The following is a 25,440-nucleotide window of genomic DNA, read 5'->3' on the forward strand; positions in this document are numbered from 1 at the left end:
ACCTCCCCCTTCACCTAGTTCCTGGTGGCAACGTGTTCCCTTTTTCGGTGAGGTGTGTGTGTGTGCCGGTCCTGGGTTTTGAACTCAAGGTCCAGGGCTTTTGCTCAAGAACGGCGCTGTACCACTTGGTCCACAGCTCCACTTCGGCTTTCTGCTAATGAATTGGGGATGAGAGCCCAGCGCCACGATCCCCTGAGCTCAGCCTACGGAATAGCTGGGACTGCAGGCCGAGTAGGACCCGACAGCGCCGTCTACGGATTCAGCCAGCCCGGCGTGAGTTCGCCCGCCGCCCGCGCAGTCGCAGTTTGGCAGAGCGCGGACCCAATCCCCAAGGCCCACGCTGTCCAGGCTGGCGCATGCGCCCACGGAGCCCGAGTTCTCGCGGCCCCTGTCCAGCACTCTCGGGTAGGGTACGCCAGTGTGAATCCTCCCGGAGTTCCGCGCCTCCTCGATTAAGTGTTCCGGAGGAGCTTGACTCTGACGCTCGGCCGCCGGAGCGCATCCTGATTGGCTAACTCTGAGACGTACCGCCGGAACGGGTCCTGATTGGCTAGCTCTGAAACGGGGCGAGGACTGATTTGAGGCTGGGACCACTTCCAGAGGCGCCAGACCGGAAGTTGGCCGGCGCCGCCGGAGTACTGGAGAAAAAGGGTTCTCTGCCGCCCCAATACCGGCCGGGGCGCGCGGCGGGCGAGACGCCGGCCGTTCTGTCCCGCCGTACCCCAGGGCCCGTCTCCATCGCGACAACACGGCCCCCTCCCGCAGCCCCAAGCCCGGTGCGGCTGCCCGGGCGGCGCCTTCCGCCTCCCCGAAGCCGCTCGTCGGGACCACCGGCCGGGGACCGGCCCCCTTCCCGGGCCCTCCTGGTTGCCTCGGGCCCCGCCTGGTCGCGGTCTTAGCCCCCGAGACCCTGGTCCAGCGCGGCTGCCTGGGACTCGGGACCTGCCGGATCCAAGACGCTCGTCCCCGGGCCACCCCCAGCGGGGCTCTGCGTCGTCCCTGACATGTCGCCCACCGTCTCCCACAAGGACAGCAGCCGGCAGCGGCGGCCGGGGACTCTGAACCACTGTCCGGAGGTGAAGAGCGGCCCCCTGCCGCCGGGCGGCTGGGACGACGGCCAACTGGACGCCATGGGCGGAGAAGGGGACCGAGAAGCACTTTTGAGGGACGCTGGCCCCGGGGACTCGCCGAAGCGTCCTCGGAGTTACCGCGCCGAGCTGGGCAGCATCTTGCTGCTGCTGCTGCTCTACGTGCTGCAGGGCATTCCCCTGGGCCTGGCGGGGAGCGTCCCCCTCATCCTGCAGAGCAAGAACGTCAGCTACACGGACCAAGCCTTCTTCAGCTTCGTCTTCTGGCCCTTCAGTCTCAAGCTGCTCTGGGCGCCCTTGGTGGACGCCGTCTACTTGAAGAGCTTCGGCCGTCGCAAATCGTGGCTGGTCCCGACCCAGTACGTACTAGGACTCTTCATGATCTACTTGTCCACGCAGGTGGACCGTTTGCTGGGGAACACCGACGGCCGGCCCCCCGACGTTGTGGCGCTCACGGTGACATTCTTTCTGTTTGAGTTCCTGGCCGCCACGCAGGACATCGCTGTTGACGGCTGGGCGTTAACGATGCTATCCCGGGAGAACGTGGGGTATGCTTCCACTTGTAATTCGGTGGGCCAGACCGCAGGCTACTTTCTGGGCAATGTTTTGTTTCTGGCCCTGGAATCCGCGGACTTTTGTAACAAATATTTACGGTTTCAGCCTCAGCCCCGGGGAATCGTTACTCTTGCAGGTAGTGTATGGAAACGTCATGCTGCTCGGTCATCTTAGGGTGATGAATTGTCTTGACAGTATGTGAAGCACGTTATTTCAGGGACTGGGAATCTTTGGGGGGGGGGGGAGGGATGGCTCGAAGTATTTTTTGTGATTTTGGTTAAAAAAGACGTTAACCAGAGTGTCAGTAAAGCCAGCGAACTACGTAAGAGCCGTCGTTATTGATCTGTCAGCAGACAGGAAGTGGCAGAATAACCAAACTGAGCCTGAGATTCACTGGCACTTGCGGAATACACAGATGTACATTGGGACAGGGAAAAAAAAGTCTAGCACATGTGGCTTAGCTTTTCCCTGGTGTGTTGGTTGGATTGATTACTCACTTCCTGCTGTCCTTCCCTTCTCATCCCTGAGCGCTGTGTCCTCATCTCGCCATTTGCTGGGGGAACCGGGCCATTTCATTCATACTGAATTGGAGTTGGTTCTAAAGGCCACCTGAATAAGGCAGTCTTGAGGACAAGGGATGGGGAAATGGACTTTTATGGGAACGGAAAGTGTCCAGCCATTGGCTGCCTTAGAGCAAGTAAGAAATTTAGATAGCATTTGACTTATAAGCGTTTTATTATGACTAACTTGCTCTTTTGTATATCTGTTTGACGGTAGAATTTGAACTTTGTTCTTCAGAACAGTCTTTGACAGCTTTTTTAAATTTAACTTTTTGTGTCTGTAGACAGTGGACTTCTGTTTTTGGCTCAAACATTTTAGTTAAAGAGTTCTTAGGCTTGTCAGTGTAGCTTAGTGGCAGAGTACTTGCCTAACATGTAATAGGCACCAGCATTGGGGATTTATAAAAATAAAAAACAGGTTAGAGAGTTTCTGTTTTCTATTTTCCTTCTAATTACACATACCATCTTGATGAGTAAAAGTTTGCATGGGATTGAACCAGCATTCTTGTATGTGAGGCAAATGCTTGTTGGAAATTGAATTTAAGTCCCAAATCCTGACCAGTGGTTGTCAGGGATTTTAAACAGAAAGAACCATGCACTCTCAATCAGGAAAAAGAAAGGAGAGGAGGAAAATCTGAATGTTAGAAGGACACATAACTTTTCAAAATTTAAATGTGCTCTAGGGTTATCACTGTTTTGAGTATTGCCAATAAGTAGCGAAGGAGTATACTGAGAAGGAGTATTCTGAGAAGGAAGTACTTGACATCTAGAAGGCAGAAATTTTGCATAAGAGAATAGGATGAGAGCTGAAGCTCTTAGCACAAAGCCTCAATTACGCGGAGGTTGGCTCTTTCAAACTTGCAGGACAGTCCTGAACTCAGAAATAGGCCTTTTCTATTCTCAAGAGTCTTCTCTAAACTCTTTTCCTCTAGAAAAGAGAGCTTTTAAGGTACAAGAAATGATAGACCCAAAAGAACAAAAAAGTTTGAACATAAAGTTTTATTACTTGAAAAGATAATTTATTTCAGTTTCTTCACCTTTTTGCAATGAGGAACTGAGATCAAGTGACAGGTAGAGATAGACTTGTAGTTGAGGTATTTCTGATTCCTGATCTAAATTCATACATTTGGTAGGAAATTAGGGAAAACTTCAGGAAAGCCCTTGAAATCTGGATATAAGGCTTTATTTTTCCTTCCTTTATTTTTTCTTTATTTTTTCCTTTATTTTATTCTTTATTTTTTCCTTCCTTTATTTTTCTCTCCCTCTCTCCCCCATCTGTCTTTCTTCCTTTCTTTATTTCTTCCTTTCTTTCCAGAGAAAAAATATTATGACACCTGATGTCTGAAAAACTCCAGCCTACTCCAAGAGTGTTTTATTTCCAGAATTGGCAGTCTAAAGTTTTCTTGTTTTAATTTTTTAAGTACTGAATGCTTATTTGGCAACAGGGTTGCAAGTGTTATAATTAAGTTAAACCTGGAAATTTTCTCTCCCAAGAATCTCATCATAGTTTATGATGTAGATTTCTTTTTTTTTGGGGGGGGGGTCTGGTTGTGGGGCCTGAACTCTGGGCCTGGGTGCTGTCCCTCAGCTCTTCAGCTCAAGGCTAGCGCTCTACCACTTGAGCCACAGCGCCACTTCCGGCTTTTTTCTTTTTGCTTATGTGGTGCTGAGGAATCGAACCTAGGGCCTCATGCATGCAAGGCAAGCGCTCTACCACTGAGCCACCTTCCCAGCCCTATGATGTAGATTTTTAAGTCACAATAATGAGCAGGTAGATGAGTAATATGAATAGAAAGGAGCTTCTTTTCTAATGACTTATTTTCTTGTGTCAGGTATCCCAGGATTGCTAGATCTTAAATATACTCTGGTTGAGATGCTAATTCCCTTCTTGTTTATTTCCCTACTTTAAAAATACTAGTTAGGGGCTCGGAAGGTGGTTCAGCAGTAAAATACTTGCCTCACAAACATGAGGCCTGGGGTTGGATTCGTCAGCACCACATAAACAGAAAAGGCCAGAAGTAGCGCTGTGGCTCAAGTGGTAGAGTGCTAGCCTTGAGCTGAAGAGCTGAGGGACAGCACCCAGGCCTAGAGTTCAAGCCCCACGACTGACCAAAAAAAAAGCTAGTTAGGTCTATATAAAATATGTCATTAGGCCGGAACCAGCCTGTGACTGGAAGCTGAGATCACCAATGTAGAAGCAGTAGTAACTGTAAGGTTTAGAACAGCAGCTGAGATAGCAAGCAGCAGATGGGGCTTGGACTCAGCACCTCATGCTCTTGCTTAGGTTTTGCACTCAAAGCTGACCCTCTTCCACTTGAGCCACAGTTCCACTTCCAGCTTTTTGTTGGTTAATTAAAGACAAAAGAGTCTTTAGGACTTTTCTGCCCTGGTTGGCTTCAAATTGAATTTCAATCCTTGATCTCAGTCTCTTGAGTAACTAGGATTACAGCTGTGAATCATCAGCACCCAGCTGGTTGAAGGGCTGAGGAGGGAAGAAGAGGACAGGAGGAAGAAAGGAGTGAAAAGGAGAGGGAGAAGGAAATCAGAAAGGAGAAGAGGGGTGTGGAATGAAGGAGAGCAGAGGAAGGAAAGAGGAGTGGAGAGGAGGGGGAGAAGGATGTGGAATGGAGGAGAGCAGGAGGGAAGGGAAAGAAAGGAAGAAAAAGGTGGCATAGCCAAATTGTGTTATTTTACAGCTGCAGAAAATGAGAGGAGGTCTTCAGTACTTCGTGGCAGCTAGTTAATGTGTTTTTCAGCAAGATTAACAAGGCTCGGGTTTTGCATCAGGCATCAGGTCACACATTTGCCATTTAGAATGTGACTGTAGGCAGTTTGATCTGGAGCGGGGTTAGGGAGAGCCTCATGTGGGGTTGTGGTAAAGGAGATAATATATGTAAAACACTGGCATATGTGGCACATGGCATGCACGTTATTAGTGACTGTCAACACCAGGGCACACTTGCTCACCGGTCAGCTTGTAATATAGGCCAGCTGTCTTTCACTATAACAGCCATCCCACACCTACAAGTACAAGGAAGTTACTTATCTGCTACTGTGTTAAAAGAGGTATTACTCTTGAGCAGATAAAAAAAAAAGTGATATGTTCTTTATTGTCTGAGTTGCTGAAGTAATGCCATGGTTGGGGAGTGTGAGGTGACTTCACTGGTGGATGCTGCATGCTTTGAAAATCAACCTCCCACCGCCCCCCCCCCCCCCCACATCTTTGTCTGAACTGGTATGCTATGCTTTTGTTTCATTCAGCACGGTCATGCGCTACCTGTCTGTAACCTTCCTTTTCTTTGGTAAGTATCACTATTTTTGAGTCAATATAGTAAACAGAGTCAGGACTGTTTGTCTTCTATGCCTCCAGCATAGGCACCTATGTCCCTTGGGAAAAGTTGTGTATTATTTAGAGTAATTATTCATTTCAAAAGTTAATTACAGACTTAAAAATTCTTAATTTCAGATTTTCTTTTTTTCTGGGGAACTGTATTTTTAATCACAACGACATTAGTTGCCCTTTTGAAAAAAGAAAACCGAGAAGTACCGGTAGTGAAAGAAGAGACACAAGGCATCACAGACACCTATAAGCTGCTTTTTGCAATCATAAGGATGCCAGCAGTCCTGGCGTTTTGCCTTCTGATTCTAACCTCAAAGGTAAGAGCTTTGGAAGCACACTTCCCCGTCCATGGCAGTTGCCAGCTTTGTGGAGTTCTTTCTGTAGAACTCAGTCCTTAGCACAGCCCCTTCCTACACCATGAGGCTTCTGCAGTGAAGAGCAATATTTGTTGCATGTACTTAAAATTGTGATGATAATCAAGTATAATTTTTTAAAAAGCTAAGTGATTTGGAATTTTGAAAAGAATCACGTCAGTTTAAAGAACTGGTAGTAAATATGAATTTAATTAACGTTATTAATGGTTATGATAGAAATGAATACCTTGATAATTAATAGCTGTGTCTTGTTGAAATGATTACACCCTTAAGAATATTGGGATGGTAAAATTATCTATGGAGGTGTATGAGTGTTGAGCCATGTATTTAAAAACCCATTTAATTGGGCTGGAAATGTGACTCAGTGGTATAGCAACTGCTTAGCAAGCATAGGCCAAGTTCAAAACCTAGCTACTGAGATCTGAAGTTCATGGTTCAAAGCTAGCCAGAAAAAAACATGAGATTCTTTTCATTTTTGGGTCCGGTCGTGGGGCCTGAACTCTGGGCCTGGGTGCTGTCCCTCAGCTCTTCAGCTCAAGGCTAGCGCTCTACCACTTGAGCCACACTGCCACTTCCAGCTTTTTTCTTTTTGCTTATGTGTTGCTGAGGAATTGAACCCAGGGCCTCAAGGCATACAAGGCGAGCGCTCTACCACTGAGCCACCTTCCCAGCCCAAAACATGAGATTCTTATTTCTAGTTATCCACAAAAAAACAAAAGTGGAACTGTGGCTCAAGTGCTAGAATGCTAGCCTTGAGCACAAAATCTCAGGGACAGAGCCTAAGATGGGGGGGAGGAAATGGTTATTATTTGTATATATTATGTATATATATTTATATATATTATGTATAATTTGTTTTTAAAAAATGATATACTTTCATACTGAAAATTTGTTGGCAAGGGAACCTCATAGATAGGCCGTTAGAGTCTTTTTTTTTTTTTTTTTTTGGGGGGGGGGTCTGAACTCTGGGCCTGAGTGCTGTCCCTCAGCTCTTCAGCTCAAGACTAGCACTCTACCACTTGAGCCACAGCGCCACTTCCAGCTTTTTCCTTTTTGCTTATGTGGTGCTGAGGAATGGAACCCAGGGCCTCATGCATGCAAGGCAAACGCTCTACCACTGAGCTACCTTCCCAGCCCCCTTTAGAGTCTTAATTGACAGCATTTAACTGTTTCCTTTATTCTTTTGAAATGTTTCAGAGCCATTGGTGTACATTGTGTACCCTTACCTATAAGTAACTTAAACTTGTAACCCAAAGAACAAGATTCTCTTTCACAAAACTAAGCTCATAAGAAACTAGGAAGTTTAAAATTGACCAAATTGCTTTGAGTGGTGGTAGAGCTTGAACTCCAGGCCTCCAGATCAACATCAGCTTTTTTTCTTTTTTACTTGAAGGCTGGCTCTACGACTTGAGCCACAGCTCCAGTTGCAGCTTTTTGGTGGTTAATTGGAGATGAAAGTCACACTTTCCTGCCTTAGCTGACTTCAAACCATGATCCTCAGATCTCAGCCTCCCGAGTAGCTAAGATTAGAGGTGTAAGTCACCAGTACCCAGCCTAAATGCTTTTCTTTTAAACTTAAGATACACAAGCTTGTAAGTGTTTATTTTATATAACACATTGGACTTTTTTGAAATGGAAGCTCAGTTGTTAGTTGAGCTACTGGTAGTTGCCATTGGGGTTAGGTGCTGTGGCTCTCACTGGGTAATGTGCAGGCTGAGGCAGGACCCTCACTCAAGGACTTGGCTGCTCCCTCCCTGGACAGTGAGGCCAGGTTCCTAGTGCAGAGCACCAGTCCACATGCTTGCTTGTTTCCATTGCAGATTGGCTTTTCAGCCGCAGATGCAGTGACAGGACTGAAGCTGGTGGAAGAAGGTGTGCCCAAGGAGCACCTCGCCCTGTTGGCTGTGCCCATGGTTCCTTTGCAGATAGTGCTGCCTCTGATCATCAGCAGGTACACTGCCGGCCCCCAGCCGCTGAACGTGTTCTACAAAGCCATGCCCTACAGGTGAGTGCCAGAGGAAGCCTAGCGAAGCATGAGAAGAGGGAGAAACCAAACTGCAGGCCTGCAACAGACAGAGGTGTGGGGGAAGCTGAGGAAGAGCCTGGGGACCACCCACTGCCCCCAAGCATGCCAGCTGCCCGAGTTACAGGTGCTGGGCGGGGGACTTCAAGAGTGTAGGAGAGAACCCAGGGGCTGGCCATCTCTTCCGGAGGACCTAACACTAAGAAGAGTGGTTAGCAGCTGGGCGCCCATGGCTCATGCCTATAATCCTAGCTACTCAGGAGGCTGTGGTCAAGAATTGCAGTTCAAAGCCAGTCTGGGCAGGAAAGTCCATAAGACTCTTTATCTCCAATAAACCACTAGAAAACCGAAAGTGGCGCTATGGCTGAAGTGGTAGAGCACTCGCCTTGAGCTGAAGAGCGCAGGAACAGCACCCAAGCCCAGAGTTCAAGCCCCACGACCAACCAAAAAAAAAGAGCAGTTAGCATGAGGAACAACCTCAGTGTCACCACTGGCTTAAGGAGAGCTTGTGCAGAGATGGTGTGGCTTTGATACCACCTGTGTAGTAGGCACGCGTGGTTCACACGTGGTTACTCCCAGTTCCTTTCCCCCTAGGTTATTACTCGGGCTGGAGTATGCGCTGCTGGTCTGGTGGACTCCCAGAGTGGAGCACCAGGGCGGGTTCCCGGTCTATTACTACGCTGTGGTGCTGCTGAGCTATGCCCTACACCAGGTAAGCAGCCTTCCCGAGCTAAGACAGCGCAGACATTTCCTACACTTCACTTACAAAAACAGCATTTAAGATTTAAACATGAAGTTCACAATGAGGATAAAATTCAGTGGTGAATCTTGGTCTTGGGTCTTTTGACATTGAGTTTTAAATTTTTCATTCAACAAGAATTTGTTACATTTCACAATTATCTCCAGAACCAGTTAACTTTCCACGTATTTTTCTTTTTGGCACTATTGCAGTTTGAAATCAGAGTCTTGGGCTTTCTAGACAAGCACTGTACCACCTGAGCCAAAACCCAGCAGTTTTTGTTCTGTTTGGTGGTTTTTTTTTTTTTCGGGGGGTAGGGGTGGTTATTTTTTGTTTTTGTTATTTTTCAGACAGTCTTCCATTTCTGTCCAGGGCTGGCCTTGGACTATAATACTTCTACTTAAGCCTCCTGAGTGGCTGGATTGTAGGAGTGAATCACCATGCCAGCTTGATAGTTGAGATAGGGTATCACTAACTTTTTGCTTGGGTGACCTTGAGGTGTGAGCTTCCTGATCTCTGCCTCACCTCCAGCTGGGATTGCAGGTAGAACCACCACGCAGACCCCAGCTGATTTTACTCTTGCCTAAGTAGTTGTATCCATGGCTATGGGATCTTTCTTCAGCCCCCATGATATGTTCTTTCTGAAGAAGTTGAGAAATCACGAGACCTACTGGATTAAAGGCCTCAGACTGTGACTTCAGTGTTACCCATTACAACTTAACATTTGTGGTTTTGGCAGCAGTATGTTAAGCCTGCCTCTCTTTGTTCCAAATGTGGGCTCCATCTGCTCCAGCCTCAGGTAGGCAGGTGCTCATTCTGGACCCTCAGACTGACACAAAGAGCTGCGTCCTTGGGTACAGTTGCTGCCATTTGTTAAGGCAGATTTCCTATGGAACCCAGACTACAGACTTTGGAAGTTATGGACATATACTTCCTAAATGAACCAAAAAGTAGCTACCAGCTAATCTTAGTAGTTTGGGTTGTTTTATTTTTTTGCTATACAATTGCTATACAATTAGAAGTATTAGTGCATCTCGACTGACCGTATGTTTATAGTCATTGTGCCCATACTCAGATATGTATCCACATGTGTGTTGATAGTCCAGGTTCACATGCTTAGGTAACACATGCTCATGCATGGAGATACAGGAATATTTGAGTTTTGGTAACACCTGTCTATGGAGCAGGTTGATTACTATAGACCAAATGTTACTCCTTTAGCTTTAGATTTCAGTAGGGAAGCTCTCAGAGTGAGCTAGAGAAATTGTACCAATCAGGTGCTCGTGGAGAAAAGGTACAAGGTCAGGAACAGAGAAATGGGGTAGCCAGGACTCAGCTTCCTCTCCAGCAAGTTCTGAGGAAACATCTGGGCTGTCAGGACCCATGCGCCCCTGGGGGGCCCTGGAGAAGTCCTGTCCGCTGTGCTGTTAGTGAGGAGCCTTTGGTGGCGCATGAGTTCACATCTCTGCATCCCATTTGGCCTTGTAGCTCCTCTCTAGGTACCTCTGGAGAGAAGTTCAGAGGAGCACCGCCTCAAACAGGGTTTCTGTAGTACCCTGCTAAAGGTTTTTATTTTTCCCATAGGTTACATTGTACAGCATGTATGTTTCCATAATGGCTTTCAATGCCAAGGTTAGCGATCCACTCATTGGAGGAACCTACATGACCCTTCTGAATACCGTGTCCAATCTAGGAGGGAACTGGCCTTCCACGGTGGCTCTGTGGCTGGTGGATCCCCTCACGGTGAAAGAGTGTGTGGGAGCATCCAACCAGAACTGCCGGACACCTGATGCTGTCGAGGTGAGTATGCTGCAGAATCAGCTGACGTTGGGCTCCTGGTAGGATGCTCGTCTTCCCATTGCCTCTGAGAACAGTCTTGTGAAAAGTCACATATGCCTGTAGTTTCTATATAGAAATGTATAACTTGTCCCTGTGACTACAGGGACCTCTCAGCAGAGGAGCCCTCCCTTCCTCAGGGATCACTGTGGGGCAGTGCGTTTATAGAGATACAGTAAGTTCAGAGACTCTAGGAAAAGAGAACATTCCGTGGGTTTCCTAATAATTGCACTGAAACTGAGTGGTAAGTATGGTTTGTCCATAAATTATTTCAAATTAACATTAATCTCCTTCTAGAACAGTCATTGGCAACTTCCTCACATTTCAGAGCAGAAAAGACTGCGTTTTGAAAATAAGTACTGTTTATGGCAAAAACTCAAAATTATTTTAGATCTGTAGCACTAAGACACATTAGCATAGTTTGCCATTTAAAGGGAGTAAAATATTGAGATGTTTTTAACAAATGTCTCATGATAAATCTCTTAAATTGCATAAATCTTTTAAAGTAGAGTAATCGCTGGATACTTTTATTTTGAAATGGGATTCATTATAATTTTATTTTTATAGCTTTGCAGAAAACTCGGTGGCTCGTGTGTTACAGCACTGGATGGTTATTATGTGGAATCCATTATCTGTGTTTTTATTGGATTTGGTTGGTGGTACTTTCTTGGTCCAAAATTTAAAAAGTTACAGGATGAGGAGCCATCTTCCTGGAAGTGCAAAAGGAACAATTAATGCGCCACAACGGGCAGACATGCCAGAAGGTAACTAGGCTTAGTTTTGTTCAGAGAGCTGTGATAATCAGTGCATAAGACTATAAAATATTATTTTAAACAAGGAAATTATATAAAATGCCAAATGGTTGAAAAGTAGAGATGTCTTTGTATGTTTTATCATACTTTTTCCTTGCCTTGTTAATGTATTTAAAATTTCCTGAAGGCCAGGAAATGGGCTCTGTCATGCCTTTCTTGTACTGATGAGGCATACTCTCAGTGGCAGCCCAGCGCTGACCTGCAGCCAAGTGTTGGTGTTGGTTCCCGTTGTTGAGCTGTATTTTAAATTTGGGTACAGTATACTAAATGCAAGGCAGCTCGCTCGATACTCGGAACTGACTATAACTGGTTGAGCCTCGCTGGAAGTTAACATCCTATTTGAATTGTTAGCCAGTTAGATTTATGTGAAATTTGATAGGAAGAGTATGTAGACCCCAGAAGCATAACTTAGGTGTTTTTTTTGTGACCATGACCATATTGTACAAAGGTATTTAAAAAAAAAAAAGGAAAATGCTATTTTAAGTGTACTTTCTGCTTTTGTAATCATTAAAAATTTATAAGACTTATTCAAACTATTTTTAATAAAATGAAAACTATGATTTTTTTAAAATTTATTCATTTCCGCAGCCCTTCCACCCTTTTCTAGATACTTCGATTCCTTGTTAACTTTGACTCTGTGATGGTGACAGGTTTTTGTTATAAGTATGACAGAGCAGACAGCTAGCTAATGAGAGGATCAGAGTTAGTGTTGTACTTATTTATGTTCATGGCATTTTGAAATATTCTTCAAACACTTGTTTTAATTACTATGAAAACAGTAAACTTTCCAACAGAATGTAATTTAAATGAGTAATAACACTTTTGGAAAGTAACATTTTAACAGTGAAATGAACATTTCTGTGCCTTTGACAAATTAAGTCATCTGGCAGGGGAGTTTTTTAATGAAGCACTTTACTGGTGAAAAGATCTCATAATTGCTTTATGCCAAATCAGCTATGACTTGTCCTTTTGTTGAAGCTCAGCCTTCTGTTTTCTACATAAACTCATTCCAGTGGAATATTGCCATTCCAAGAGAATTAAACTTTGAGCCCATTAACAAATTCACACCGGGTGGTAAGGTTCTCAGAATATTTTGTATCAGGTGTTACTCTAACTCTTTTAAAATTGTCTAAGTCCTCCCAAATTAGGAACAAAGAGATGAAGGTATGAGTCTTGTCTTAGTATTTATCTTCAAGCACACACCTCTTATCTCAGGAGGCTGAGATAAGAGGATCATGGTTCAAAGCCAGCCTAGACAAGAAAGTTCTAGAGACTTATCTCCAATTAGCCACCAGAAAACTAGAAGTAGTGCTGTGGCTCAAGGGGTAGAGTGCTTGGCCTTGAGCAAAAAAGCTCAGGAATAGAGCACAGGCTCTGAGTTCAAGCCTCACAATTGATTTAAAAACAACAACAATAATAATAGTAATGATAATTTTATGTTCTTATGAAAAATCTTACTGACTCCTGTGAATTTTATAATATAGGTTGGATTTAGAGCGGGGTTTTTTGTAAGTGATGGAGGATAACTGGGTGGGAGAAAATGGCCGAAGGCTGACAGCCAGCACCTGAAGAAGAGTGGGCGTGGCGCTGCACTAGCTCTGCTGTGGAAAGCCGTGACGGGTATCCGGGTCAATCAAGGAGAGGCCGGGAGGTTGCACTGGACCAGACTACAGAACTTTGCCACGGGGCGATCCATGATCATGTATTGTAATCCAGATGTTTACTTGAATAAAGAAAAAAGCCCACTGGACTCAGATGTGTGAAATGTTGTGTTTTGCGTTTTTTTTTGTTTGTTTGTTTGCCAGTCCTGGGGCTTGAACTAAGGGTCTGGGCACTGTCCCTGAGCTTCTTTTGCCAAGGCTAACACTATCACTTGAGCCACAAAGCCACTTCTGGCTTTATGTGGTACTGAGGACTTGAACCTAGGGCTTCAATTGCAAGCTAGACAAGCACTCTACCACTAAGCCACATTCCTAGCTCTGAAGTGTATTTTCATTTTTAACTCTTGGATTAAGAAGCTCCGGTTTCAATAATGTTTTATTTCACCTAATGGCTCATACCAGTAATTCTATCTACTCAGGAAGCTGAGATCTAAGAGTGCTGATTCAAAGCCAGCAATATCAGGAAAAGTCCACAAGACTTATTTCTAATTAGCCACCAAAAAGTACAAAGTGGAGCTGTGGCTCAAATGGTAGAGCACCAACTAGCCCTGATGAAAAAAAAAAAAGCTCAGGGCAGCATCCTGGCCTTGTCAAGCCCCATACCAGCACACAGAAAAGATAAATAGCCCAAGCACCAGTGGCTCGCCTTAGCTACTCAGGAAGCTGGGATTTGAGGATCGCTTAAAGCCAGCCCAGTTTGGAAAGTTTGTGAGACTCTCATCTCCAATAAACTACTCAGAAATGGCCAGAGGTGGTGTTATGGCTCAAGTGGTAGAGCTCTATTCTTGAGCAAAAGAAGCTGAGGAATAGAGCCTAGGCCCTGGATTCAAGCCCCAAGACTGGTAGTAAATAACCTTTTTTCCCCTATTCATATTCAAGATATACATATATATTTGAATGCATTCAAGAATAGGAGTATGTTCCAAGCCAGTCTGGGCAATAGTAAAAACAGCCTGGAAATATGGGCCAAGGGATAAAGTATCTGTCTAGTAAGTATATAAGCTCTTTTAAGATCAAACCTCAGTACCACAGGAAAAATAATACTGATGGGGCTATGGCTACCGTTCAGACACTGCCTTTGCAGGAATTACCACAGAGTTTGGGGTGCGGCTGCGTGGTAGAGTACTAGTCTATATATGGGGGGGGGGATTTGCAAGAAAGCAAACTCGGTGTCAAACATCATTGTCGAAATCTCTGAGCGTGTTGCGCCCATGTGCAGGTTTGAGTTTTAAGTACTTAGTGCACAGTCACTTCTGCGGGGCTGAGGAGGCCTGGACGTGGCCTTGATAATAGGCACTGCTGCAATGTTTTGAGCATAGGGGAAAAGTTTGGTTTCTATTGAACCTTGGTGATCAGGCACTGGTTTTTGTTTTTTGTTTTTTCTTTGCCAGCCCCGGGCCTTGAACTCAGGGCCTGGGCGCTGTCCCTGAGCCTCTGTGAGCTCCAGGGGAGCACTCCACCACTTGAGCCACTGCGCCACTTGCGGCTTTCCCGCGTATGCGGTGCTGAAGACTCGAACCCACGCTGGCCTCACGCTCGCCAGGCCGGCGCTCCACCACCGAGCCGCCTCCGGCCGGTTTCTGCACAGTTTGGAATGCTGGAGAGAGCCCGCGGGGCGCGCACACCCGGCGCGGGGACCCGCGGGGCGCGCACACCCGGGCCGAGCCTCCTGCGCGTCGGCTGGGCGTCCGGATTCCGCACGGCCGCCTGCAGTCCCGGCGCGCGCTTCCGCTTTGGCCCGGCGCCACTTCCGGCTTTTCGCGGGCTAATTGGAGGGAAGTCTCGAGGGCCTTCCTGCCCGGGGTGGCTTCGAACCCGGAGGCCCCGCGCCCCGCCCCGGGAGGCCCACATGGCGGAGCAGCCCGAGAGCGCGGAGCCGCCGGCCTCGGGCGGGCGCGACGCGGCACCCAACTTAGTGTCGCGGGTCTCGCAGTGGGCGGACGACCACCTGCGCCTGGTCCGGGTACGCAGGGCGGCGCGGGGCTGGGGAGGGCGGCGCGAGCTCGGGGGCGCGGGGGGGGGGGGGGGGGGGGAATCCGGAGGTGCGGTCGGAGCGGCGCGGGCCCCTCCCTCTCGGCCGTTGCCGCCCCGCCCCGTTTCCCAGGAGTCCGCTGGGCGGTGTGCGGGGGGGGGGGGGGGGGTCCCCGCGGTGCCACAGGCGCGTGCACACGGGCGCGCACACGGGCGCGCGCGCAGACACACGGACTACACGCGTGCATGTGGCAATGGTTCTGTTTTTAGCCACTGGTAGGGAACGGGCGTACCCAGTTGCTGTGCCCTCGGAGGCCCGGGGTGGTGCCGAGGACAAGGAGCCAGGACGGGTTGCCCCAGCCTAGGAACCCCGGGAATGTGCCGCCGTGCAAACCCCAGCCACAATGCAGAAAGACATCTCAGGGGAGACTGAAGCTGCAGAAGTGGCCTAGAACTGCAGCCCGAGGGGATTTAACACGGGTGGGGCCTAAAGGAAGGATCCAGAAAACACAGTAATGAGGGGGGCACCCACGTGTCCAAGAAGCCAGCTGAAGGAAGGTCCAGCTCTCTCTACAGCTTTGCCAGGAAGCTGGGTGAACTGGGTTTGCAAACACTCCTCAGCAAGCCCCAGGAAGTGAAGGGCAGGATGTCTGAGCTCACCTTTGTAGCCTGGCCTTACCTGGTGCCCGCTTCTTTAGCATTAGGCATGCTGTAGGTATGGTTGACAACTGGTATAGGTACGTATGTGCACACACACATACCTACACATACATAAAAGGAACATGAATGAGGAGGAAGCCTTGCTTCTTCTAGTTCAGTAAGACTAGATATATACAGTTAAAAACTGACCTGAAGGCTGGGGTATAGCTCAGGAGTAGCTTGCATGGCTTGGCTTCCATGAGGTCTTAGGTCTTCCCAGTAATCCCCCCAAATTATATCTATATTTGACCTCAGAACAACTGGAAGGAAGACATATCCACCTGGAGAAGATGCTACAGGCAAACCTGGCACAGAACCCAGAACGTTAGATTTGTTTATCAGTCATGGGTCTTGAACTCTGGGCCTGGGCACTGTCCATGATTTCTTCAGCTAAAGGCTAGCGCTCTACCACTTGAGCCACAGTGCTACTTCCAGTTTTCTGGTGGTTCATTGGATATAAGAGTCTGAGGGGGGGGGGCTGGGAAGGTAGCTCAGGGGTAGAGCGCATGCCTTGCAAGCATGAGGCCCTGGGTTGGATTCCTCAGCACCACATAAACAGAAAAAGCCAGAAGTGGCCCTGTGGCTCCAGTGGTAGAGCACTAGCCTTGAGCTGGAGAGCTGAGGGACAGCGCCCAGACCCAGAATTCAGGCCCCATGACCGGAAAAAAAAACAAAAACTAAAAAAAAAAAAAAAAAAAAAGAGTCTGAGGGACTTTTCTGCCCAGGCAAGCTTTGAACCCTGATCCTCAGATCTCAGCCTCCTATATAGCTAGGATTACAGGCGTAAGCCACTGGTGCCCGGCCCTTAGGTATATTTTCAACTACTTTTTTAATGCACCACATTTAATTTGTAATTCCTAAAGGAAAATATGTTTATTATTCTTTGGGAGAGTTTTTTTAGTCTTAATTTTTTCCCTTATGGTCCTAAATGAAACAGCTTTGAGCAGCACCATGTTTTCTTCAGCCATTTATTCACTTATATTTGCCAAGGTGCTATATGTTTTAGGTCTTTCTACAAGACCCTTAAATTTCTATGATGGGTTCAGGTTATGCTAATTATTCTGGAGATTAGTACAGAAAGTACTGAGCCATCCTTACCTTCAAGGGACTCGGGTAAAGAGGTACAGTCATGTTCCCGTGCTTGCCCAGTGCTTGGAAGAGATGCAATACTACGAAGTTAAAAGACAGGAAGATGTAGGTGAGTGGAGAGTTGGCGTTTGGGGAAGCCATGGGCCCTCAGTCATGTGAGCAGTAGGCATGGTTTGCATTGTCAGATTTTGGGAGGGCAGTCTTATTTTCCCCCATCTTCTAATAGGTGTACTTACTATTGTGAATAATCATCAGTGAGAATTAATCATTGATTCTCTCTCCACAGAACATCAGCACTGGAATGGCCATCGCTGGAATAATATTATTTGTAAGGAGTGTGCGACTGGTGAGTTGAAAATGAAATGTAATTGGGAGGGTTGGGGAGGACGGTGAAAGGGCCCCATTGGTCAAGGTGCGTCGGGTTCATACACTACCTCGGGGAACTGCACCTCCTTCGTACAACTGAAGGTAAAAATAAACCTTAAAAAAGGGAAATGAGATGTAAATGAGCTTAAGCTAATTTAATCTGTTTTTCCTCTCAAGCAGTGTAGTCATTTAGTTGTTCAGACTGTAAGTTTAAGAGAAATGGGCATCCTTTAAGATCTTGGCTAGGATTTAGATTGGGAGGACTGGCTCAAGTAGTCAAGCACCAGCTCAGCCAGGGTGAGGGCTGTGGAGCTGAGGCCTCCTTCAAGTGCTCTAATGCCGTCAGACCTCACGGACTTGTGACATGTCGCTGGTGTGAGGCGTAACCTCCACCTTTGTGAACCCTCAGACATCAAAGTTCACCAGCCCCATGGCCATCCCCGTGGAGTTCATCCGGAAGCGCGTGAAGCTGCGGGGCCGGCTGCGGCGCGTGACGGAGCGTGGCCTGGAGATCGAGCATGTCCCGGTCGCGGGGCCCCTGCTGCCCTGGAGAAGTGAGTACCCGGGACGCCCGGGACTGCATCTTGCCGTACTGTACCCCGCACCGGGCCGGGCAGCACCGCCCCCCCACCACACTGCACCCCACACCAGGCCAGGCTGGGCCGCACTGCACCCCGCACCGGGCAGGGCCGGACTGTACCCCGCACCCGGCCAGGGTGGACCACACTGCGCTGCATGCAGGCCAGGCTGGGAGGCAGGCGCAGGGATGCACTGAGCCCCAGCTCCCCTCCTCCCCTCCCTCCTTCACTGGGCTCCATCCCATGTCTGCCCCAGGTGCTGGGGCAACCAGACAAGGCTCCCCTTGCCATAGAGCTTAGCCCTGCAAGAGACCATGGAAAAGTCCCACCCCCCTCCACCCCCCCAGCCCAGTCATGCGGGAACAGAGCCCAGGCTGGAGGCCACCCTCCCCTCGCACATGCGCTCTCCTCACCTTCCCTGTGGTGGAAGCCTGCAGTCCTCCCCTCAAGCTTGTGCTCCAGGGATCTGGATGGATGGGGTATGGCCTCCGTCCCGGTTGGGCTCACACCCATGCCTTAGCCCTGCTGGGGTGTCCGTGCTTTTTGACACGTCCTGGGTTCCCAAGCAGAGCCATGGCCCTGCGCCCTGCCCAGCACCCTGGGGCACCCTGCACCCGCTGCCTCTCCTGCGGTGGCCTGTATCAGGTGAAAGCGCGCCCTGGGCCTCCTGCTCACCGGAGGCTCTTCCTGTCCATCTTGGCCTTCACGGTCCCTGGAAAAACTCTTACCATCCGGCAGAGATTTGGCGGAATTTACCAAATGAGTTAACTTAATTTTTGCTTATTTGTTTCTGTGTAGCACAGGCTGCACTGAGACAATGTAGCCAGGTTGGCGGTTAGCCCCCAACCCCCTGCTCTGCCTCCTAAGTGCTGGGATCACAGGAACACATACCATGCGTGCTCATGTAAAACTGAGGGGCTAATGCACTTGTAGAATGAATATAACAGATGCAGTTGGATTAAAGTTTATACATTAGATAGTTATGTAAAAGATTAATTTTCCCATCAGTCACTGGTGGCTCTAATTACAGTGGTCTGTAATCCTAGCTATTCAGGAGGCTGAAATCCAAAAAATCGTAGTCTGAGCAGAAAAATCTGCAAAACAACATGATTAACCAGGAGAAAGATGGCTGGAGATATAGCTAAATTGGTAGAGCACCGGCCCAGCAAGTTTGAGATCCTAAATTCAAACCCCAGTATTGGCAACAACAACAAATTCATTTCTCAAAACCTGTAGATTTCAAGACGTTTCTTCCTGGGCTGGGAAGGTGGCTCAGTGGTACAGCACTTGCCTTGCATGCATGAGGCCCTGGGTTCAATTCCTCAGCACCACATAAGCAAAAAGAAAAAAGCCGGAAGTGGTGCTGTGGCTCAAGTGGTAGAGCATTAGTCTTGAGCTGAAGAGCTGAGGGACAGACAGAGTCCAGGCCCCACGACTGGACCCCCCAAAAAAAAAAAGATGTTTCTTCCATTTATTTCCATCTCATCTTCCTCATTACAGGTGCCAGTGAGTCACTTGAACCCAGGAGTTTTGAGACCAGCCTGGTTAAAACACAGTGATCAATTGGTCTATCCATCAGTCCTGTCATTAAATCCAGTTAGTCAAATTTTTATAAAGGGTTTGGGTAAAAGTTTCATATTGTATTGCCTTGAATATAAATTAATAAAAACCTATCTGCAAGTCAGTTCTGTAAAATAGCTTTCTAGGGACACCCTGTCTCAAAGATGTTGATGTAGATGAAGCTTGTTTTTTGTTTTTTTTGGGTCTGGTCATGGGGCCTGAGCTCTGGGGCTGGGAACTATCCCTCAGCTCTTCAGCTCAAGGCTAGTGCTCTACCACTTGAGCCACAGCGCCACCTCCGGCTTTTTTCTTTTTGTTTATGTGGTGCTGAGGAATCGAACCCAGGGCCTCGAGCATGCAAGGCAAGCGCTCTACCACTGAACCACCTTCCCAGCCCCTAGATGAAGCTTGTTTAGGTAGGAAGAATTCCTCAGTAAGCTGCCCACAGCCTTCTCTAGTGGAAGCAATGTCTAGCTCTGGGAGTAGCAGCCATATTTACTGACGTACATATCTGTAGAGTTAGGAGTACCTAGGTGGGAACCTGTTTGGTAGATTGCGAGGGATCATATATGGGTCCAGTCTCTTATGGAACATAATGAAATGGCACTGTTTTTTATTGTATTGTTTTAGAAGAAAACGTGAATACAAAAGATGGGCCTACATGTAGAAATTTTGATTATAATAAGTACTGCACATTACGGTGTTTTTCTGGGGACTGGTCAGGGGCACGTGGCTTTGGCATCATTTGCTTTTGTGGCTGTTCCTAAGATGAACCCACTCTGTCTCCTCAGAGGAGGCCCCAGGTGTGCTGCTGGTCAAGCTGGCGGGAGTCCAGCTCACCGAAGACGGGAAGGCCTGGCTGCAGAGAGAGCTACAGCCCTCCCAGCACCTCTGGTTCCAGCTCCTGGGCAAAGAGAACTCAGCTCTTTTCTGCTACCTTCTAGTGAACAAGGTGAGCGGGTGGGGTGCTCTCTTTGGCCTAATTATACACGGATGGTCAGCACTTTGCATCTGGAATGGGACCCAGAGGGTTTGGTCTTTTAAAACTGTGGTAGCCCAGCACTGGTGGCTCAGGCTGTAATCCTAGCTACTCAGGAGGCTGAGATCTGAGGATCGCAGTTTGAAGCCAGCCTGGATAAGTAAGAGACTCTTAATTCCTATTAGCCACCAAAAAGCTACTAGTAGAGTTGTGGCTGATGAGACACAGGGGCGCTAACCTTGAGCAAAAAAGCTCAAGAACAGCACCCAAGTCCTGAGTTCAAGTTCCAGTACCAGTGCACGCACACACACATGCGTGTACACACACACACACACAAAATAGTTATAAAACTGAGAAAAATATGAGAAACCCTTTATAAGCTACTGCACAGTAGCAAATTGACATTTATATTTGCATATCTATATAGCTAGATCTGTGTCTAGATATGGATATATTGAAAGGATCCTTCTGTTAGAAATGTTTGGCTTTTCTTTTGGGGACTAATATTACTAAATCGTAAGTAAGACGATATGATCAAGTATTTTGACACTAATTTGACATAATTGGGTTTTGTTATTCTTGTTCAAGGGTGGATTCTTTAATGTGAATCTGAATGAAGAAATTTTGAGAAGAGGGCTAGGTAAAGCTGTTGCTGTCAAGGGGCTGGACTATAATTCTAAAACCTACTGGAAAATTCACAGAAAGTTACTTAAAGCTGAACTAACTGCCTTGAAAAAAGGAGAAGGAATCTGGAAGGAAGAATATGAAAAAGAAACTTATTTGGCAAAATTCAGAGACTCCTGGAAAGAAATATGGAAAAAAGACAGTTCTTCAAAACCCACTGGATCTGATTTCAACTTGAAAACCCAAAGTTACTATGACAAATTTAGAAGCACTTACGATACATGGAAAGATAACGTGAATAATTTCTCCTTAGTACTGAAATTCAGGGAACTAAAAAGTCGTCTGCGTAGAAAAGGTTGAGGCCTCCTGGGAAAAGCACAGCCTGTAAATATATGGACATTTGATTGAGCCAAAATGGAAATTTCACCAGATGATCATAAGGTTGTAACATCAAAATTAATTTAAACACCTTACAGTTCACATAAAATGCTTTTATGAAAAATGTTAGACTACGCACTGGATGAGGGAGCCCTGTATGTCTTGTAAATACGTCATTCTCCATCTTCAGTGGTGGGATTCAAACCTAGGGCCTCATGAATTCAAAGCAAGAGGTTTCCTGCGGGGCTAGGTTTCAAGCCCTGCAGTTTTGATGTTGGAGGAAGAAAAGTTTAAGTATTGGCTGTTATGTTAGTTTTTTGGGTGGCCAGATTTATTTTTTAAGCAAATATTTGCTTTCATTTCCAGTTTTGTCTGCTTCATAATTCACAATAAAGGAACACATCCTTCATGTGTGAGTTCTATCTTTTCTCCCAGCTGCTTTCCTCTGCTAGCAGAGTGCCCGAGCCTCCTGTGGCACCGCAGAGGGAGAAGGTGTGGACAGGATCAGTGAGCAAGGAGGACCCATGACAGCAGCCTGAGGACGTGGCCCAGCCTCCCAAGCCACCGGAGCAGCACATGGTTCTTAGTCCTGCTGGGACCCAACCTTGGTGCCCCAAACTATAGCATGGAGTTCAGCTGAAAGGAAGAAAAAACACGAAGGTCTTCTCTGATCCTCACCCCTGCCTTTCCTGAAAGGAGATCAGAGGATGGATCTTTATCCCAGGAGACCCTGCCCCGACCACAGGATGGGAGGAAGAAGGAGGGGGAGTGGTCACTGGTCTCCCCCCTTTCTTACCCATACCACGGCCCACTAGTCATCCTTTCCTATGGCTGTCCCCAAAACAGTTCTGGGGCTTGGGGTTCCTGTTCATGAAGGGTCCCTGGCCTTATAGCAGGTATATTCCTAAATACCTCCATCATGCCTTATGCCAGGTGACAGCCTGGAATCTTGCAGTGGGTTAAGAGAAGACATTTAGTAGCTCAAGAACATCCTTTTTTGAAACAGGGCCTCACTATGTTGGCCTAGGCTGGTCCTGAATTCCTGGTGAAAGCCATCACCTGCCTCACTCTCCCAAGTATCTGGAACATATCATCTATCTATCACTTCACCTGGCAAACACACTTAAAAATATATCAAATGAAGCCAGGTGCCAGTGGCTCATGCCTGTAATCCTAGCTACTCAGGAAGCTGAGATCTGAGGATTGCAGTTCAAAACCAGTCTAGTCTGGAAAGTCCATGAGACTCATCTCCAATAAACCACTCAGAAAACTGGAAGTGGTGCTGTGGCTCAAGTGGTAGAGCACTAGCTTTGAGCTGAAGAGCTGAGGGACAGCACCCAGGCCCAGAGTTCAAGCCCCACAAGCAACCCCCCCAAAAAAAAAATATATCAAATGAGGTTTGGGAAGGTGGCTCAATGGTAGAGTGCTTGCCTAGCATGCATGAAGCCCTAGGTTCGATTCCTCAGTACCGTATCAACAGAAAAAGCTGGAAGCGGTACTGTGGCTCAAGAGCTAGAGTGCTAGCCTTAAGCAAAAAGAAGCTCAGGAACAATGCCCAGGCTTTCTTCAAGCCCCAGGACTGGCAAAATAAAAACTATATATATATATATATCTATATATCAAATGAGTTTACTGCCCTTCTTCCCCCTCTTCCCCTTTCTCTTTCTCATTCTCTTGTTCTCTCTCTCTCTCTCTCTCTCTCTCTCTCTCTCTCTCTCTCTCTCTCTCTCTCTCTCTCTCTCTCTCTCTTTCTCTCTCTCTCTCTCTTCACTCTCTCTGGGTCTGTCCTCAGGCTTGAACCCATGTCTGGGTGCTGTCTCTGAGCTGTTTTTGTTTTAGGTCACGGGGCTTGAACTCAGAGCCTGGGTGCTGTCCCTGAGCTCTTTGTGCTCAATGCTAGTGCTCCACCACTTTTGAGCCACAATGCCACTTTCAGTTTTCTGCTGGTTAATTGTAGATAGAAGTCTCATGGATTTTCCTGTTCAGGTTGGCTTTGGACCATGATCCTCAGATCTCAGCCTCCTGAGTAGCTAGGATTACAGGTGTGAGCCACCGGTGCCTGGCTTCCTGAGCATCTTTTGATCAAAGTCAGCAATCTACCACTTCAGGCACAGCTCCACATCTGGCTTTTCTTCTTCTTAATTTATTGTTATTATAGAGGTGATGTACAGAGATTACAATTACATAACAAGTACATTTCCTTTCGTACATTGTCTTCTGTTTTCTCACTCTCTCCCAGTTCCTCCCTCCTGTCTTCACCCATGAGTTGTAGAGTTCACTATGACCAGTGTGTAGAGCTTTACTGCTGCACTTTCTCACCCTTTGTCCTTCGAGTTCTGTACCCTCCCCCCAACCCTTCCAAAGATGTACACTTGAACACCATACATGAGGTAAAGAGGAATCATCAGAAACTAAAAACTAAATAAAAAGAGGTCTTTTGTTTCCATACTTGGAGTTTGTTTCAATATGTATATTATTTTATATCAATATGAAGAGGTGCTTAAGCATTATGCCTCTGTTTCTTATGCAAAACCTCTTTTGGTCTCCCCACTGTGTGTGAATATCTAGAATCCTGTATACTTATCATATCCCATATTTAGCTTTTGCATATAAGAGAAAACATGCATATTTGTCTCTGAACTTGGCTTATCTCACTTAACGTGATTTGTTCTAGTTGCATCCATTTCCCTACAAATGATATTATTTTATTCTTTCTAATGGCTATGCAAAATTCCATTGTGTAAACATACCACATTTTTTTGATCTCCTCATCTATTGTGGGGGATCTGGGCTGTTTCCATATCTTGGCTATTGTGAATAATGTAGCAATGAACATGGAGGTTCAGGTGTCTTTGTTATATCCTGGCTCATGATGCTCAGGGTAGATGCCCAAGAGTGGTACACTGGGTCGTGGGGAAGGTCTGGGTTGGTTTTTTGAGGAACCTCCAGACTGTTGTCCAGAGTGGCTGTGTTAGTTTACATTCCCACCAGCAGTGCAGTAGGGTTCCTTTTCCCCCACATCCCCGCCAGCATTTGTTGTTTGAATTCACAATGTTGACCAATCTAACTGGGGTGAGATGGAATCTCAGAGTTGTTTTGATTTGCATTTCCTTTGTAGCCAGGGATGAGAGAGCATTTCCTTGGGTGTTTCTTGCCAGGCTCTCCTCTTCTTAGAAGTCTTTCCTTAGCTCCCTTGCCCATTTAGTGATTGATTGGTTTATTAAGTTTGAAAGGGGTTGGTTTGTTGAGCTCTAGTATATATTGGCCTTTATCTGATATATTACTGATAAAGATCTTCTCCTGGCTTGTTGACTGTCTTTCCAGTTTAATAATTATATCCTTAGCTGTGTAGGAATTTTGTTATTTTGATGTAGTCCCAACTTGTCAAGACTCTCTCCTGTCTGCTGTGCCTCTGGGACTCTTTTCAAGAAGTTTCTACCTGTACCTATAAGTTCTAATATCTCTCCTACTCTCTCTTGCAGTAGTTTCAAAGTTTCAGGTCTGACTTTGAGGTCTTTGATCCATTTTGAATTGGTATTAGTGCTTGGTTGACAACAGCAATCCAATTTTAGTCTCCTGCATATGGATGCCCAGTTTTCCCAACACCAACTATTGAAGAAGCTATTTTTTCCTAATGTATGTCTTTGTCTCCCTTATCAGAAATCAGATAACTGTAAGTGTACAGTTTTATTTCTGGGTTTTCTAATCTGTTCCACTGATCTTCAGGTCTATTTCTGTGCAAGGCCAAGCTGGTTTTTGTTATTATTGCTCTGTAGTAGAGCTTGAGGTCTGCTATTGTGATGCCACCCACATTGGTTTTTTGTTTTTCTTGTTCTTGTTTTTTTGCCTAGTATTGCATTGGCTGTTCCAGGTCTTTGGTTGTTCCATATGAATTTTTGAATTGTTTTGTCTCTCTCCATAAAGAACATTACTGGGATTTTGATGGGGATTGCATTAGATTTGTATATCATTTTTGGCAGTATGGCCATTTTCAAAAACATATCTGGCTTTTTTGTGGTTAGTTGGAGCTCAGAGTCTCACAGACTTTTCTGCCTAGGCTGGCTTTAAACCACAATCTCTAGATCTCAGCCTCCTTTGTAGCTAGGGTGACAGGTATAAGCCACTGCTTTATTTCTAAAAGGCTGGAATTCTTTACCCTTTACTATTTTCTTTCTTATTCAAATTTTCTGCTGGCAGAGTTATTTTTC

At 46.6% G+C, this 25,440-nt stretch overlaps 2 protein-coding genes across 7 annotated transcripts; both read left to right on the forward strand.

Moving 5' to 3' along the window:
• Positions 1-612: 612 nt before the first annotated feature.
• On the forward strand, positions 613-13,077 carry LOC138812150 (acetyl-coenzyme A transporter 1). Of its 4 annotated transcripts, XM_070000077.1 has the most exons (7): positions 613-1,779; positions 5,670-5,860; positions 7,738-7,922; positions 8,535-8,652; positions 10,264-10,479; positions 11,083-11,279; positions 12,812-13,077. In XM_070000077.1, exons 1-6 carry the CDS (start codon positions 1,005-1,007, stop codon positions 11,248-11,250), a joined length of 1,653 nt encoding a protein of 550 aa, XP_069856178.1. In that variant the 5' UTR covers positions 613-1,004; the 3' UTR covers positions 11,251-11,279; positions 12,812-13,077. The 4 variants fall into 4 exon arrangements, with proteins under 4 accessions (XP_069856178.1, XP_069856177.1, XP_069856179.1 ...); XM_070000076.1 differs by having other exon boundaries at positions 11,083-13,077; XM_070000079.1 differs by lacking the exon at positions 5,670-5,860 and having other exon boundaries at positions 1,547-1,779; positions 11,083-13,077.
• A 1,666-nt stretch (positions 13,078-14,743) lies between these two features.
• Positions 14,744-21,623, forward strand: LOC138812090 (protein C3orf33-like). 3 transcript variants are annotated; one of them, XM_070000029.1, is made up of 5 exons: positions 14,744-14,951; positions 17,034-17,093; positions 17,523-17,667; positions 20,043-20,203; positions 20,819-21,623. In XM_070000029.1, exons 1-5 carry the CDS (start codon positions 14,838-14,840, stop codon positions 21,212-21,214), a joined length of 876 nt encoding a protein of 291 aa, XP_069856130.1. In that variant the 5' UTR covers positions 14,744-14,837; the 3' UTR covers positions 21,215-21,623. The 3 variants fall into 3 exon arrangements, with proteins under 3 accessions (XP_069856130.1, XP_069856131.1, XP_069856132.1); XM_070000030.1 differs by lacking the exon at positions 14,744-14,951 and adding an exon at positions 15,196-15,471; XM_070000031.1 differs by lacking the exon at positions 14,744-14,951 and adding an exon at positions 16,836-16,856.
• Positions 21,624-25,440: the final 3,817 nt, after the last annotated feature.

The sequence above is a fragment of the Dipodomys merriami genome, unplaced genomic scaffold (genome assembly GCF_024711535.1).
Source record: "Dipodomys merriami isolate MVZ:Mamm:240054 unplaced genomic scaffold, mDipMer1.0.p SCAF_56, whole genome shotgun sequence".
Classification (NCBI taxonomy): Eukaryota; Metazoa; Chordata; class Mammalia; order Rodentia; family Heteromyidae; genus Dipodomys; species Dipodomys merriami.